Source organism: Sporothrix schenckii (genome assembly GCF_000961545.1).
Source record: "Sporothrix schenckii 1099-18 chromosome Unknown Cont44, whole genome shotgun sequence".
NCBI classification, from domain to species: Eukaryota; Fungi; Ascomycota; class Sordariomycetes; order Ophiostomatales; family Ophiostomataceae; genus Sporothrix; species Sporothrix schenckii.
This window is the reverse complement of record NW_015971145.1, coordinates 3,260,496-3,276,314: the sequence shown is the minus strand read 5'-3', so window position 1 is coordinate 3,276,314 and position 15,819 is coordinate 3,260,496. Positions and strand designations below refer to the sequence as shown.

The 15,819-nt window shown below is 58.7% G+C and overlaps 5 protein-coding genes across 5 annotated transcripts; 3 read left to right on the top strand and 2 right to left on the bottom strand.

The window, feature by feature from the left end:
* Positions 1-604: 604 nt before the first annotated feature.
* Positions 605-1,803, bottom strand: SPSK_11009 (DNA-directed RNA polymerase I subunit RPA43; the record flags this gene model as incomplete). The annotated part of the gene is made up of 2 exons (XM_016737230.1): positions 605-1,518; positions 1,560-1,803. The coding sequence occupies 2 exons, from the start codon at positions 1,801-1,803 to the stop codon at positions 605-607; spliced, it is 1,158 nt and encodes a 385-aa protein (XP_016587802.1).
* Positions 1,804-3,276: 1,473 nt separating this feature from the next.
* On the top strand, positions 3,277-4,994 carry SPSK_08985 (APC amino acid permease; the record flags this gene model as incomplete). The annotated part of the gene is made up of 2 exons (XM_016735567.1): positions 3,277-3,484; positions 3,559-4,994. 2 exons carry the CDS (start codon positions 3,277-3,279, stop codon positions 4,992-4,994), a joined length of 1,644 nt encoding a protein of 547 aa, XP_016587801.1.
* Positions 4,995-5,946: 952 nt separating this feature from the next.
* On the top strand, positions 5,947-8,246 carry SPSK_08661 (uncharacterized protein; the record flags this gene model as incomplete). The annotated part of the gene is made up of 2 exons (XM_016735252.1): positions 5,947-5,991; positions 6,090-8,246. The coding sequence occupies 2 exons, from the start codon at positions 5,947-5,949 to the stop codon at positions 8,244-8,246; spliced, it is 2,202 nt and encodes a 733-aa protein (XP_016587800.1).
* A 3,622-nt stretch (positions 8,247-11,868) lies between these two features.
* On the top strand, positions 11,869-13,326 carry SPSK_09189 (uncharacterized protein; the record flags this gene model as incomplete). Its single annotated transcript, XM_016735766.1, has 1 exon — positions 11,869-13,326. One exon carries the CDS (start codon positions 11,869-11,871, stop codon positions 13,324-13,326), a length of 1,458 nt encoding a protein of 485 aa, XP_016587799.1.
* Positions 13,327-14,360: 1,034 nt separating this feature from the next.
* On the bottom strand, positions 14,361-15,788 carry SPSK_09206 (salicylate hydroxylase; the record flags this gene model as incomplete). Its single annotated transcript, XM_016735783.1, has 1 exon — positions 14,361-15,788. One exon carries the CDS (start codon positions 15,786-15,788, stop codon positions 14,361-14,363), a length of 1,428 nt encoding a protein of 475 aa, XP_016587798.1.
* Positions 15,789-15,819: the final 31 nt, after the last annotated feature.

Here is a 15,819-nt window from a genome sequence, read left to right as displayed (position 1 = left end):
AACGCTGGCCGGGAAAATGTTTAAGAACCACGAAGCTCCCAAGTTTATTAATGGCGTCCATGACCGCCGGCGCCGATCCCGCATTGGAGGGGCTTGAGCTCCAAATCAGCACTACTGGCGACGCAGTGAAGCTCCACGCGACGTCGATGGCGTCTTTATGTTAGCGGGGCACGGCATGCCACCCACTGCGTAGTTCGGCTACTACAGAAGCAGAAGCTCCTAGGAGGCAGACATCCGCTATCCGGAGGCTAATTCCTAAGCCGACTCCTGTAAGTTCCAGTCAGATTTTTCGGACTGCAGTGCAGTTGGTATCTGTGTCTGACAAAATGCTGTTGACAAACGTGTGGAAAGCATGAGATTATTACAAGGAAGACATAAGACTTTGATGATAATCCCACGATGTATTGAGCGAGCTGGACGAAATAGGGCGCAAATGCGCTGTGCCTTGAAAACAACGAGTGACGCCGTCCTTTATGCAGAAATGTGCAGAAATAACGTAGAAAGAGAACCCAAATGCAAGGCCGGATACACGAATAATAAAACGACAATTCAACGACTAGACAGCACACGTATATGCAGTCTCTCTCACTCTCTCAGGCACACCCTACTCTGGCGATCCTGGCTGACTGCCCTTGTACAGCTCCACCTTCTGCCCGCTCTCCTCCTCCTCCTCCTCCCTGCCAAACTGCGTGATGCTGAACTCGGGCAGCCGGCGCACCTTCTGGCCTGTAATGTAGTTGTCGCGGCCACGGGCCATGCGTGCGCGCTCCTTGGCTTTCAGTGCACGCTCCTCGTCGGCGGGCAGCATGGTGCCCTCAATGGCAATGTAGCCGTTGTCGCCGGCCAGGCCGACGTCAAAGTCCTTGATGCGGAAGCGGATCTTGCCCTCGACCGGCCGGCCGTCGGCGTCTGCCCAGTACCCCGTGGCCTGCAGCGGCGCGACGGACTCTGTGTCTGTGGCGGCGCCTGGCGGGGCCCCTTGCGCCCCGCCATCCTCGGCTGTGTCCATGTCGTCGCCGTTTGTCGCCCCAGCACCTGTTTCCGCAACGTCCTCCAGCTCGACGTACTGCCAGCCTGTGGGCAACCGTGCCGCCTCAATACTGGCATTGAACTTGTCCCAGCAGCTGACGCCAATGGCGCCCTCGTTTTGGAGGATGACGGTGCCCTCGAGCCAGGCGCCGCGGCTTGGCACAAAGAGGTCGACATCGGCTGTCATCCAGCCAAAACCCACGGCGTACTCGTCAATTGAGGTGAGCGTAGCCGGCGTGGCATCCGTCGGAGGGTTGCGGGGGTCGGCACGGGTAGCGGTTTCGGACAGGTTGACATTGCGGTAGGCCAAGAGATAGCCGCCGAGCTGCGGCGCATAGTGGTCGACAAGGCCGGCCAGATGCTGGGTGGCGGCGCTGGTGACGGGCTTGTCGAAGCCGAGCGGAAAGAGGGGCACCCAGAGGGAGATGGTCTGCGTGTAAAAGGGAAAGACGGCGGCGTCCGGGTCGTCGGACGGCAGGCTGAGGTGGCCTGCCGTCTGGCTTTGTGGTGCTGGTGTTGATGCTGACGACTTTTCCTGTTTTCTCTGCTCTTCTTCTCTTTCTTCTCTTTGCTTTCCTTTTCTTTGCTCTTCTTGTCCTTCTTGTCCTTCTTGTCTTTCTTGTCCTTCTTGTCCTTCTTCTCCCTCTTGTCGGCCTCGCCCTCCTTGGCTTTCTTGGACTTGCGTGGTGTCTCGTCGTTGTCGGCGCGCGGCCGCTTCCGATCCGCGAGTTCGGTCATTGTGTATTGCGAGGGCAGGCCAATTGCGGAGGGCATTGTGGGAGGAGAGTGTGTGATGGCGGTCGGCGAGGGCTGGCAAGACGAGGGAAGTCGTAAACGCAGTCAAACCACAGCCGCCGGCGTCAATGCGCAACGAGGCCTGGGTCGAACATCGTCTAGAAAGAAAAAAGTTTAAAGTGGGCCAGCGCAGTCTGATAGCGAGACCATTATCGCCACGTGCAAATGTGCTGAAAGTAACGTGACTCCTATTCAGAAGCCTACTTCCCCCCACATTGCCTGCCGGCACCAACTCTTGGTCTGGACACAACTCGACAACCCCCGTCCGCCTAGAAGATGTTAGCGTTGAAACAGCGACATTGCGTACATACAGGGAGATGTGCTTCCTTTCCAAATATCGTAGGTGACCTTCCATTCTGGGGAGGGGGCTTGCCCCACAGATAAGTTCGTTGTGTGGTAAAGGTCGTATTTCACTTCAGCTCACCTCAGTCGGCGTCGCTTCGACTGTCCGCATTCGCCCAAGCCCGGTCATAGTCAGTCATAAACCCGGTCTGGCATGTAGGTAAGATAGCCACTGATAGCCGAAGATACGACATTGGCGGCGATGCCGTCGTACAATGATAGAAAGGGAATGGCCATAAAAAAGAAGGATAGTGCTGCAACGGCGGAACGCCCCAGAGGCTGGGCGCGTGCACAACAGAATGTGGAAAGAGGGGACGGGGGGATTTTGGAGGTCAGCTTGGAGGCGTGACTGCCTTTATGAGGACGGGCTGCAGCAAAAGGCGACAAGAGAGAGCGAGGGCCAACAAGGAAAGAGCAACCAAGCACAGCATCACTGAAGCGAACTGCCGGCAAGAGCAATGTTTACACAATCGAGCCACCAAATGGAAACCACGGCCGGTTCGCAGCCAGTCACAGCACAGCGCCATCGACTATGCCGCCTCCACTCCGTATTTGCATCCGAGCCAGGCCAACCCCTCCCCCTTCTTCTACTCGTCTAGCGAGTCCACTGATAACCGGACGCTTGTTGTTAGAGCGATGGCTTTGGCTCGTTCGCGCGACACTACCCCATCTTTCGGTTCCTTTTGTTCCTTTTGGTCTTAGATTCGTTCCCACCAAGGCAGCTTTGCCTCGGAGTCTCGACTCGCCCGTCTGCCTTCTTTATCTTGCCAAGCTCACCCAATGGCCACTTTCTTGCTGGTTATCGTGCAGAGTCACAACTGGCAAACTGGGGTGGATATGCATAAAAGACAAACGATCGCCTGCTGACGTGCGTTGTCTGCGACTGTTAACTTGCTTGCCTGGTTGTAAAGAGTGTCTGTCTTCAGCGAGGTCAACTTTACATTGTTGTTGTCCTCTGAAACAGTCGTATCGTCGCGAACCTGATCTTCGATTGCGACCGCGGCACTCCCTTATCTGCTGAGCAGCATATCACGCGACACAAGACGTCGGACGCTTTGGCTGTTATCTCCCTCAACGACGACATACGACAACTGCATCACGGCTGCGACAATGGCCGACGGAGCCGTGCTTGAGCGCCAGCCGACCAACACGGTCGCCGAGCAGGACGAAGATCGTCTGGCCAGTTTTGGCTACAAGCAGGAGCTGCGGCGTGATTGGGGCCTCGCACATAACTTTGGCGTATCGTTTTCCATCATCAGCGTCATAACGGGCCTAACGACCCTCTTTTCCTATGGCCTCAACACTGGCGGCCCGGCAGGTAAGCATCGCCTCTTACGCCCTTCACACGCATATCCCACCCATATTCTATCCACTAACACACGTGTCCCCCAGTCATGTCTGTCGGCTGGATCCTCGTCTCCTTCTTCACCATGCTCGTCGCCATCGCCATGGCCGAGATCGTGTCGGCCATCCCCACGAGCGGTGGCCCGTACTTTTGGTCGGCCCTGCTGGCCCCGCCGCGTTGGTCGCCCTTTGCCGCCTGGCTGACTGGCTGGTTCAACTTGCTTGGGCAGGTCGCCGTCACCACGGGCATCTCGTTTGGTCTCGCCGGCTTGATTGCCACGGCCGCGACCGTCAAGAGCACCACCTACACGCCGACGGCGGGCAAGACGATTGGCATCTACGCCGCCATTCTCGTGTCCCACGCGCTGGTCAACACGTTTGGCGTGCGCGTGCTCAAATACTTGAACAACGTGTCCATATTTTTGCACTCGGCGGGCGTCAGCGCCATCTGCATTGCCGTGCTGGCCAAGGCACCCACACATCAGCCGGCCTCGTTTGTCTTCCAGACGTTCTACGACGGCACCGGCCTGGACACGGTCGGCTGGAGCATCCGTGCGAGCCCGGCCTACGTGGCGCTGTGCGGCGCCCTGCTGTCGCAGTACACGCTGACGGGCTTCGACGCGTCGGCGCATCTGAGCGAGGAGACCAAGAACGCCTCGTGGAGCGCGCCCATTGGCGTCGTGTCCAGCGTCGGCTTCAGCGCGCTCTTTGGCTTCTTCGTGCTCATGGCCTTTTTGTTCAGCGTCCAGGACTTTGAGGGCACCATCACCAGCCAGTATGGCCAGCCCGTCCTGCAGATTTTTGTCGACGTCTTTGGCGAGGACGGCGCCCTGGCCGTCTTTAGCATCATCATGATTTGCGTCTGGCACTGCGGCCTCTTCAGCATGACGAGCAACAGCCGCATGATGTTTGCCTTTGCCCGCGACGGCGGCATCCACCCTTTTTTTCACAGCGTCGACCGCCGCTTCCAGTCGCCCGTGCGCACCGTCTGGCTCGCCGCCCTGCTGTCCTTCATCCTGGCCCTGCCCTCGCTGGGCTCGAGCGTCGCGTTTTCCGCCGCCACGTCCATTGCCACCATTGGCCTGTACATTAGCTATGGCCTGCCCATTCTGATCGGCCTCATCTGGCACACGTCCTTTGTCGCCATCAAGGGCCCCTTTAACCTGGGCATCTTCAGCCGGCCCATTGCCGCCGGTGCCTGTGCCTGGATCGGCTGCATCTCCGTGGTGTTCTGCCTGCCCACCACCAACCCCGTGACCGATCAGACGCTCAACTACACCGTGGTTGCTGTCGGCATCATCGGCATCTTTGCCATTGGCAGCTGGGTGTTGTGGGCGCACAGGTGGTTCACGGGACCGGCGGGCGAGGCCATGGAGGCCATGCGCGCGGGCGTCGACCCCATGGAACCGGGCGCGCTGGAAGCCAAGGAGGCCGAGGCCATGCGGGACTCGCAGCAGAGCCACGGAGCCGAGCTCTCTGGCTAGGGGGGTTGTGGCGCGCGCAGCGGACAATGGGAGCTGTGATGTGTGATGTGTGCGTTGGACGGGCTGCACGCTCGTGCAACCTTGTCTGTCATTTGTGGTACCAATTATACCCAAGAGCTAGAATGCGGTAGACCAAGTAATACAATTTATGGAAGTGATGATCGTTGTCTGAGGAAGCATGAGGTGGAGAGATTAACGTCCACCATCGTGATGCTTGCCAATGGGCAATTTGGACGCATGGGTGGGTGTTTGTCAATTTGCAGCACCCGACAAGTATCCCATAATTCAACGCAATACATGCCACGTGTGTGGCTGCACTTGAAGTTGCATTCTTTGGTTGCAAAAACCACTTTCTATTGCGATTTTCCATAGGCGATGTCGACGTCAGTGGCTGTTCGAAGTGCAAGCCGGATTATGTAATACGCGACGCGCCCTGGACGCGTAGCTATCCGGCCCACTTTGCGCACCTGCCCTAAGTGGCCTCGCTGTTCCCTATTCCGTTCCCCCAGAATCTCTGCCTCAGGCCTCGACTCCAGGTTTAATTGATTTTCGCGCGTCGGCACGCGTCTGCCCCGTTCTCCCTCTGCCACTCTACGCGTCTCTCTGCGTTCCTCTTTTCGCTTCCCTTCCCGATCCTGGTCGAAAACGAGGAACGAGATCACGCCTAGACCTTTTCTTGCCCGAGCCGCGCATGCCACACTACGACGTACTGGCCCATTCACTTGTCATATTTCTCAATCGTTTCTTTTTGTACACATCGACATCCATTCCCGCCGCCCTCGCTGTTCTCGATCCTGGCAACCGACGACATCTTCGATCACAACCCGATCTCGGCGACTCCCCTCATTTGCCTCCATTGTGAACGCTCCGTGCCCACTCGACGACACCCGTCGCCACCTCCGTCTTTCATCCCTCACCTCTCCTTTTGCCGTCCTCAGGACTGTCGCCCACGATGGCGACAAAGGAGCCCGGCGTGTACAGCGCGACATACAGTGGTGTATGATGCTGACCTGTTACCTGTTGGCCTATTGATTGTCAATCTGCCACTGTCATGAATGTACTTGAATACTAACTGTCCCCCTGCCCCTGTCCTAGATCCCCGTGTATGAGTATCAGTTCGGCGTCGACCTGAAAGAGCATGTGATGCGCCGGCGGCATGACGACTGGATCAATGCAACACACATTTTGAAGGCGGCCGGGTTCGACAAGCCGCTGCGCACACGAATTCTGGAGCGCGAAGTGCAAAAGGACGTGCACGAGAAGATCCAGGGCGGCTACGGCAAATACCAGGGCACATGGATCCCGCTGGAGAGTGGCATGCTGCTGGCCCAGCGCAACAACGTGTACGACCGGCTGCGGCCCATTTTTGAGTTTACGCCCGGCGACGTCAGCCCGCCGCCGGCCCCGCGGCACACGAGCAAGCCCAAGGCACCCCGCGCGCGGCCGGCCGTGCCGAAGTGGACGGCGCCGCCGCCGATCCACGAAGAGATGGTCGACGGGGCCGACGTGGCGATGGGCGACGACGACACGCCGGACAACCTGACGGTTGCGTCGGTGTCGTACGCAGCCGACGACGACCTGCACCACAACGACCTGTCCCAGTTTTCGGTGGCGCCGTCGCAGTCACAATCGGTGTCGACGCAGCAGCAGCGCAAGCGCAAGCGCGAGGAGATGATCCAGGACATGAAGGAGCAGCAGCACTCGGTGTACGGCGACGAGCTCTTGGACTACTTTTTGCTGTCGCGCAACGAGCAGCCGGCGATCCGGCCGGACCCGCCGACCAACTTCCAGCCCAACTGGGTGATTGACACGGAGCGGCACACGGCGCTGCACTGGGCGTGCGCCATGGGCGACGTCGAGGTGGTGAAGCAGCTCAAGCGGTTCGGGGCCACGCTCAATGTGCAGAACGAGCGGGGCGAGACGCCCTTTATGCGGGCGGTCAGCTTTACCAACTGCTACGAAAAGCAGACGTTCCCGGCGGTGATGAAGGAGCTCTTCGAGACGGTCGACGCGCGCGACAATGCCGGGTGCACCATCATCCACCACGCCGCCATTATGAAGAGCGGCCGCGTGACGAGCCAGTCGTGCGCGCGCTACTACCTGGACAACATCCTGAACCGGCTGCAGGAAACGCACGACCCCCACTTTGTGCAGCAGCTCATCGACGCGCAGGACAACGACGGCAACACGGCGGTGCACCTGGCGGCGATGAAGCACGCGAGCAAGTGCATCCGGGCGCTGCTGGGCCGCGGCGCGTCGACGGACATTCCCAACCACGAGGGCGTGCGGGCCGAGGACCTGATCAAGGACTTCAACGCCAGCAAGAAGGCACGCGGTGCCGCGGGGGGCCTGTTGGGCGGTGGCGGCGGCGGCGGCAGTGGTGCTGCTGGCCTGGGCGGCGCGGCCCACATGCAGCGGTCGTCGTCGCCGTTTGCGCCCGACTCGACGCGGCGCCCGGGCGTGCTGCGGGACGACGGGTTGGACGGTGCGGCTGGTGGTGGTCTGGGCGTGTCGTCGTTTGGGGCCGGGACCTATGCCAGCAAAGCCTTGGCGGCGGCGGCGGCGGCAGCGGCGGCCGTCTCGTACCAGTCGGAAGCGGCCAACACGGTGCAGTCGCGCATCACGTCGCTGGTCCTCGACAAGTTCCAGGACCTCTCGACGCGCTACGAGGAGGAGTTCCGGGAAAAGGCCGACGCCGAGAAGGAGGCGCAGCAGATCCTGGACAACACGCAGGGCGAGCTGCTGGCGGTGAAGACGGAGACGGCGGACCTCGAGGCGCGCATCGAGGCGGACGACGTGGCGGCCAAGATTGCGCTGGAGGCCGAGGCGTCGCAGAAACAGCTGGCGTCGCTGCTGACGCGGCGGAACCGCCTGGCCCTGGACGCGGACGCCGAGCAGGAGCTGACGAGCACAACGAGCACAACAAACGGGGCCAACGGGGCCAACCGCCACGACGACTCGCTGGCCGCGCGACAGGCACTGGCGGCCGACCTGCGGCAGCTGGCGGCCGAGCAGAAGCAGGCCGAGGCGGACTACGTGGACGCGCTGGCGGCGGTGGGCACGAGCGACAACATTGAAAAGTACCGGCGGCTGCTGCGGAGCTGCCTGGGCCCGGAGGCGGAGAGTCTCGAGGAAAACCTGGACGGCATGATTGCCATGATGGAGGAAGAGGCCAGCGACAGTCTGCGGACCGGCGGCGGTGGTGTGGCGGCCGTGGAGGCGGTGGATGCTATGGAGATCGCGGCATTATAGGCTGTGACTGTGACTACGCTGCTGTTTGTTGTATTTACGTCGTCCTGTCACTGTACATAGGGATTTGGAGTTTTTCTTTTTCTTTTTCTTATTTCGTTTTTTCTTCTTCGGTCTTTTTTGGGCAATTGGGTGCTCGTTGGGAGCAAAGAGCAAAACGGCACAGGCACAGTTTCAAGCATAAGCAATGAACAATACGAGCATTGCTCGTCTACATCAGTTGATGCATATTCATATGTTTACATGTACAGTAGTGCAATTCGACGAACGTCGTAATTACTATGCATACGGGCCAGGCCAGCTGAATCGGGCAAGCTGCCGAACCGGACATGGACTGGGCCGTTGCCAAACGAGGACAGACCGCTGCAGTGGGTCAAGAGGCTTCATCTTCAGCTATCCGATGACGGCGGGGCGAGCTGGATCTGGAACCGGCATCGTGTGCTGGGCGTGACTTGACGCGATGACATCCCTGCGACTGTGATGCAGGTGATATTTGATGTCCAGCTGGGATGCGGCACGATTGAAGATTGATACAGGGCCCGACTACATCAGTGGATACAGTCGACTTTGGCGATGTTAGTGGACCGTCGGACAGTCCACCGAGAATTGGCCATGCCATCAGCTAGGCGGTCCATGGGTACAGTATCCTGCATGCATGCAATGGGGATCGAATGCGTCGAAAGCTGTGGATGCGCCGATCGAGCTGGAAGAGCCATCCCGGAACAAGAAGAATGTCGCATCGAGATGGAGATGCAGAAAAAGAGGTCTGAACAGAACGAACAGAAGTGAAAGAAAGTTCTGAGGCCCCACTAAAAGCTGCCCTAAAAGCTGCCCGGCCCAGCTGAACGGACTGCCCGGTTTGGGGAGGAAAGTGGGACCTGGCAGCTAAAAACAGCAAAGACAGGCTCAAGGCCGGCAAACAACAGAGACAACAGCCTGGGCGACACTCAACCTCAGCTGAGCATGCCCGACTTTGGTGGCCACAAGCGTCATAGTTTGCCACTAACCGCTAGGGCGTACTTCGTAGGGACACCAAAGAACGAATGAGCAAATAACGAAAGAACAAGATCACCAACATGTCTCCCGTCCACGCCAGAGGCAGACAGGGCTGGCGTCGGCTGTAAGTGGTTGACCGTGTGGGTGTTTTCAGCAGTGGTTTGGCAATAGTTTGTCGGCTCGTCGCCTGGCGGGCCAATGGCAGTGCGAGACGGGTTGATCTGCTCCCGATGCAAGGACACAGACACATCTGAAGCCGAAAACAGGATGATCTCAGCTCTGGCGATGCGCATGGAGTGCTGCACATCACCCAATAGTGCGTCAGAGACGCGTCGAAGCAGGCATGGAACGCAGGGAACGGCGCGATGGGCAATGGACAGAGCCCAAAGGGGAAAACGGAGAGACAATATGGAGGGGAGAGTGGACGCAGACAAAAGATGCGGTCAACGGCAGAGGGAGCGGTGAATCAGAAAAGCCATGTGTTTGTCTAATTGGAGGAAGTGGGTTTGGACGGATCGCCGGGGGAAATAAGAGTGATTGGTGGTGTGGTGAGGATGCGAATTGGTGTTTACGCTTTATTTGTTATTTGCAGGGATTCTACAGAGTCAACATGGTTCAAGGCGCTGCTCAAGAGGAGAGAAACATCCGGCGTCCCTCGCACCGGCGTCCCGTATAGACAATCTGACGGGTGTCGTGTCAGCATGATCATTCGACGGCTACATCGGCCACAACCTTTTCTGCGCGCGTGATGTGCTTCGTTTTCTGACATGCCGAAGCCCATATCCCAGAACCCTGTCCACTGTCCCGAGTGACATTCCACAGCATCGTACTTGGCCATGCTCCGTCGTATGTTTGCAATCACCCTGCAATACTTGTTGTGTCTGCGACCTCGACACGTTGGCTGGTTGGCTCGCTACGGACAAGAATCACGAGACGCGCTTAACTGGAAAGTGCTTGCATCCAGCTCTACTCTATCTAGACAACCCAGCACAAGTCAGCACAAGTCAGCACAACCCAGCTGGCGGCTCTGTGCGGATTCGCAAGTGGCGTGGCGAGTGTGGAGTGTCTGCAGCGGAATTGGAATTTTGATTTGAGTTTGCATCTGCACCTAACCACACTCCACCCTCTGCACGACGACATACATCGTACTGCACCCTGCGCCTGCATGCAAGACAAAACAGGACGGATGCGCCGTCGATCCGGCCCAAGCTCAATCAAGCAACACATCTAGCAGACTGCAGCTGGCTCTGGTCAGGCTTGGTCCGATCTGGTCCAGTCTAGCCACACCGAGACAGACCAGCCCATCGTTTTGTTCTTCTTGGTCTTGCCTCTTTGTCTGATTCTGTCATCCCTCGTCAACTCAACTGCTCAAAGGCTCCACGGCATGCCCGCGGACCATTGGGCCCGAGGGCCCCTGGCAAAGGGTGGAAAGCAGACGTCCTCGTACTGTCTTCAGCTGGCCTCGTTCCCCGGGACTCCCCAAACGGATCTAAACCATGCACAAAGACGCACTCGATCCATTGATCTAACCATATTGATTGACACCAGATCATGATCCGTCTGTTCGCGGTCCTCTGCAATACAAAGTACATTATGTTATCAGGACGACTACGTCGTTAGTCGTACGTCGTACATCAATCGTCCTACATCCCACGCGTAGCCCAACGTCGCACTCAGTATTTAATTCGATTTGATTCCACTCCTGGCGACATCTGCCGTGCTGTTGCATTTTGCTTTTCCGCTCGCCTACCAATACGACGTGCGTCGTTCCGACTGCGACGACAACTGCGGAGTCAACCAAAGGCTCAGCACACACACCACGCCAGCAGCCCCCCCTTCAACACCACTACCACAGCCCTACGCGCGCGCGTCGCATCCGTCGTCCATCTTGGCCTTGCGACTCTTTGCTCTTTGGACGGCGTAGGCTCACCTCGGCCCTGCAGCGCCATTTCGGAACGAGAGGGCCCCCATTCTCACCTCGGTCCGACGTCCCCAAGGCATTTTATTCTCACCACTCCTCTGGATACCTGGGCATTTGATTCTCGACTCGATTGTCTCTTCGTCTCGTCTGGTGCCTTATTCGTATTATTGGTTGCACTGCGGATCGGCCGAAGGAACAGCGGGTCAGCGGCGAAATTCATACAAACGAAGGAGTAAATACCAAGAAAAACAAAGAGGCAAAAAAAAAAAAAAATAACAAGGACGGGAAACAAAAGGGGGCGGCGAATAAAAAAGCACGACAAGGAAACGACAAAATACAGTCTGGAGGGCCACACACAAATGACGAGCACGGCACCATCACAACGCAAACAACGGAATATCAACACACAGCACCAAACACCAACAAACGCCGAGGCTCAAGGTCGTCTTGTCGGATCCAAAACAGCCCCTTCATCCACCACGCAATAAACACATTCCCCAGTAAGCGCTTGTCTGCTTTTGGCAACTCTTGACAGGCCGACAGGGCTACAGGGCAAGCCGACACCCGCAGGACAGGGGGACGAGGGCCCTTGTTGGCGCAAAAGGCGAAACAACGAAAAGAGACGAAAGGAACGAAGAGAGAGAGAGAGAGGGAAAATACGATAAAAAGCCATAAGCAGAGGCGACGGGACAGTCTTACAACGGAACCATGCCAGCCGTTGTGTCTCCTCCGCCACTGTGGGCAGGAGATGAGGAGGAGCACGAACGAAACGGACACGAGGAGGTCGAGCAAATCGAACAACTCGAACAGCTCGATCAACACAATCAACAAAATCAGCTGAATCAACCAAGTCAACTAAATCTAGTTGAACCCAACCAACACGATCCTCTCTTCACGCTCAGCACCGCTTCCCCACCCTCTTCTTCCGTTTCTCCTTTCTCTTCCTTGTCCTCCTTTTTCTCGTCTCGTCCCACTGCCTTTCCTCCACTTCTGTCGCACTCGCTCGCATCGACCGCTCACTGGCTGCTTCTGGCCGCGACGTTGGTCCTTGTCAGCTCGTTGTTGGTGGCGGCTCGTCGTCTCGTGTGCGGCAGACCGAAGCGTCGGCGTTTGTCGCCGTCGACCGCCTCAGCCCTGGGCCGACAAAACACCAAGACAACACACGACGGCAACGTCCACGTCCACGTTCTGTCCGAAAAGGATAAGACGCGCAACGAGCCCATCAACAACGCCAAGGACAAGTCGATCCATGACCAGACACCACGCGCCAGCTTTGACGCAATCACTTACACATTGCCCACATCTCCATCGGCACCTACATCCACATCCACTTCCACATCCACATCCACACCCCCATTTCCTGTCCCATTCATCCCATTTACACACCTGCCTACACGCCCTCCTTCGCTCGGCTTTCCCTATCCTCTTCCCACCCCGGTCAACTTTACCGGCAACTACAACGCCAGCTACAAGGTCAACACCCACCCGCAGGCGCAGCCCCAGAAACGCCTTCGTCGCGTCCGTGTCTACCACCTGCAGAACCGCTGGCCGGCCGACACCATGGACAAGTCGCGGAGAGCATCTTCGGCGTCGTCGTCGACGTCAATGACGACGACAACGACGACGACTTTGGTCCCGGACCATGCCGCGGCACCCCGGCCGCCACCGCTGCCGCTGTCCACCTCCAGCTTTGCCTTTGAGCGGCCCACGTTGGCCAGTGGCCGGGCGGGGCAGGACGATGACATGGGTGACGACATGGACGGCAACGACAGCAACGGCGACGAAGCACCGGGGACGGCATCGCCCACCCGCGTGGCAGCGTCCATTGCCTTTATCCACCAGCCCAACCCAGACTACGCCAACGTGGGCGACGAGGAGACGTTGACGGCGGCGACGGCGACGGCCCCGCCGCCGGCCGAGCTGCCCTCATCCCCGTCCGTGTCGACGGTGACAGAGACGCTCCCCGCGCTCGACACGGGCGCCACCAACGAACTGTTGTCCGTCCTCGGCGCCGTCCCCGACGTCGCTGCGGCCGGCGACGGCGACTGGGGCGGGCATACGCGCGTGTACGGCGGCGGCGTGTGTCTGGCCTGCTTGGCGGCGGAGAGCAGTGGTGGCCAAGGGGGCGAGTACGGCGCCAGCGTGCCAATGGAGCAGCGGCGGTAACAGGCGGTAATAGAGAAACAGGACTGTCAAAGGCAGTCGTTCATTGTCGAAGACGTCGAGGACCTCCAAACATCGACGGATATATTGCTACTTTTCTCTCCTTTGTTTTTCGTCTTTTCCCATTTTATCTTGTTTTCTTCTTGTATTTATTTGGAAACGTAGAAGGTGTCGGACGGCAATCGTCATTATGAGTGGAACGGTTTAGGAGGACCTGCACGAGATGCTCATGAGAGCGAGTGCATGATGAGATATGTAATGCACATGTGATGTATTTATTTCCTTTTTTTATGCTAATATTATAACTGTTTTATTCGTGGGTTGTCGTTTGTTTGAATTTCTTTTCATTCGTCTGATAAGCAATCATTACCTTGAGACTGAACAATATTATTATTATTATCCGCCTTTCTCAGCCACTCCTGGCTATTGGCGACTAGCTAGACAGAACTCTCTGGGGAAAAAACTGTCACAGAACTAGGTGGGCGAATATTCTATTCACCGGTGCGTGTGGTAGGCCACAGGTGGCCACAGTAAAGACAACATATAAATAAATAAAAGAAAATATAACAGATAAGACAGATATGGACATAGGAAATTGATGCTGTCGTGTCGTTTTACGTGGGTGTCGGCGACCTCTCTAGCTCCTTGGCTAGGCGGTACTCCGGGAGACTCTCGCTTCGAATAAGCCACCGGAGGAGCGGCCGGGCCATGAGGACCGTCTGTAAGCGGCGGTCCAGGTCTGTTGGTGTCTGTGGCCAGTCTGACGGTCTCGGGGGTGTTTCTGTGCATGATAGGAGGACGTGGGAGACTGAACAATAATTTTGATAAAAATATTACCACTATATCTCTGCGTGTTCTTCGGACAAATATACACTGTATGTTTACCCAACTCTCTGTTGACCATCTACACTAACCAAACTCACGTATTATGCAACCATCGATCCCAGAGAGTATCTTGTTGGACGACGATATATTATCTATCAGAGTATGCAGTCTGGTTATAGTTATAGTTATAGTCACACGACTTCAGTTCACCCTCACAACCGGCTCTGCTCCACCGGCCCGCCTCGCTCTACCTCGCGGACGGCGGCGGCAAACGAGGCTTGCACGTCGTGCTCATGCAGCCAGGTGGCGTCTGTCCGGTTGCGGATGCGCGCCCGCAGCTGCTGGTCGGTTTCCGGGACGTAGCCCGGACGCAGACTCGCTCGCAGGCTCTCGACACGGGCCTGGTTGGAGGCGTGGACGATGCGGAGCAGACGGTCGGTGTGCCCCTTGCGCGTCTTTTCGTAGATGTGGACGGCGTGCAGCAGATCGGCCGTGCTGGGCTGGGCCGTGGCGGCGGCGGCGGCGGCGGCCGGCGGGAACACGTGCAGCAGCGCGGCCGCAAACGCCCAGGCGTCGTCGAGGGCGAGGCTGCCGCCCGTGGCAAAGGCGCCGCCGTGGGCGTGCGCGGCATCGCCGACGAGCGTGACGCGGCCGGCGGGGACGTTGGCCGTGGTGCCGCTCAGGACCCAGGTGGGCAGGCTGTCCGAGGACGAGTTGGGGTACAGCTCGGTGTGCGGGACGGCATTGACGAGGTTCTTGACCAGGCTGCCCCAGCCGGCGTAGAGGCCGCGGAGCGTCTCCACGCTGCCGTCGGACGCCCACGCCTTGGCGGTGTCCCTGAGGTCCTTGAGGTCGGGCCCCCCGGCGCCGCCCGGCGCCGCGGTGTCCTCGGCCGGGTCGTACTGCACCTGGCCGACGACGGTGTACAGGTCCCGGCCTAGGGGCGAGAAGAAGAGAGTGCGGTCGTGGCCCCAGACGTGGGTGGCCTCGTGCGGCAGACCCTCGATGTGGGCCACGTGCGCGCGCGGGAAGACGGAGCGGAGGGCCAGCGCGCCCGTCCACTGCGGCCGCGACGCGGGCACGAAAAACGTGCGAACCCGCGAATGCAGGCCGTCGGCGCCCACGAGCAGGTCGGCCGCGGCCGTGCTGCCGTCGGCAAAGGACAGGACCAGCTCGCCCTTGGCCGGGTCCCACGCGACGCTCGAAAAGGCCTTGCTCAGGTGGATCTGCTGCGGGTCGACGTGGGCCGCCAGCGACTCCTGCAGGTGCGCGCGGTAGTAGCGCGCGGTCCAGTGCCGCTTCAAAATGTTCTTGTCGGCCTGGCTGGCATCTGTCGAGACGACCTCGCCCGTCTTGTAGTGCCGGTAGACCATGGGGTAGCCCGAGACGTTGCGGAAGGACAGGCCGTTTGCCGCGTCGTCGGCCGCGTCGACGAGCGCATTGGCCACGCCGAGGCGGTCCAGCGTGCGCATGCCGTTGGGGCCCAGCGCAATGGACGCGCCAATCTCGCGCAACTGCGTGGCCCGCTCATACAGGTCCACGCGGATGCCCGGGTGCTGCTTGAGGGCAATGGCCACGGCGAGGCCCGCGATGCCCGAGCCGGCGACGGCGACACGGAAGGGACGCGCGTTGTCGGCCATGGCAATGTGAGACGAGCGGCGGTGGTTCTGG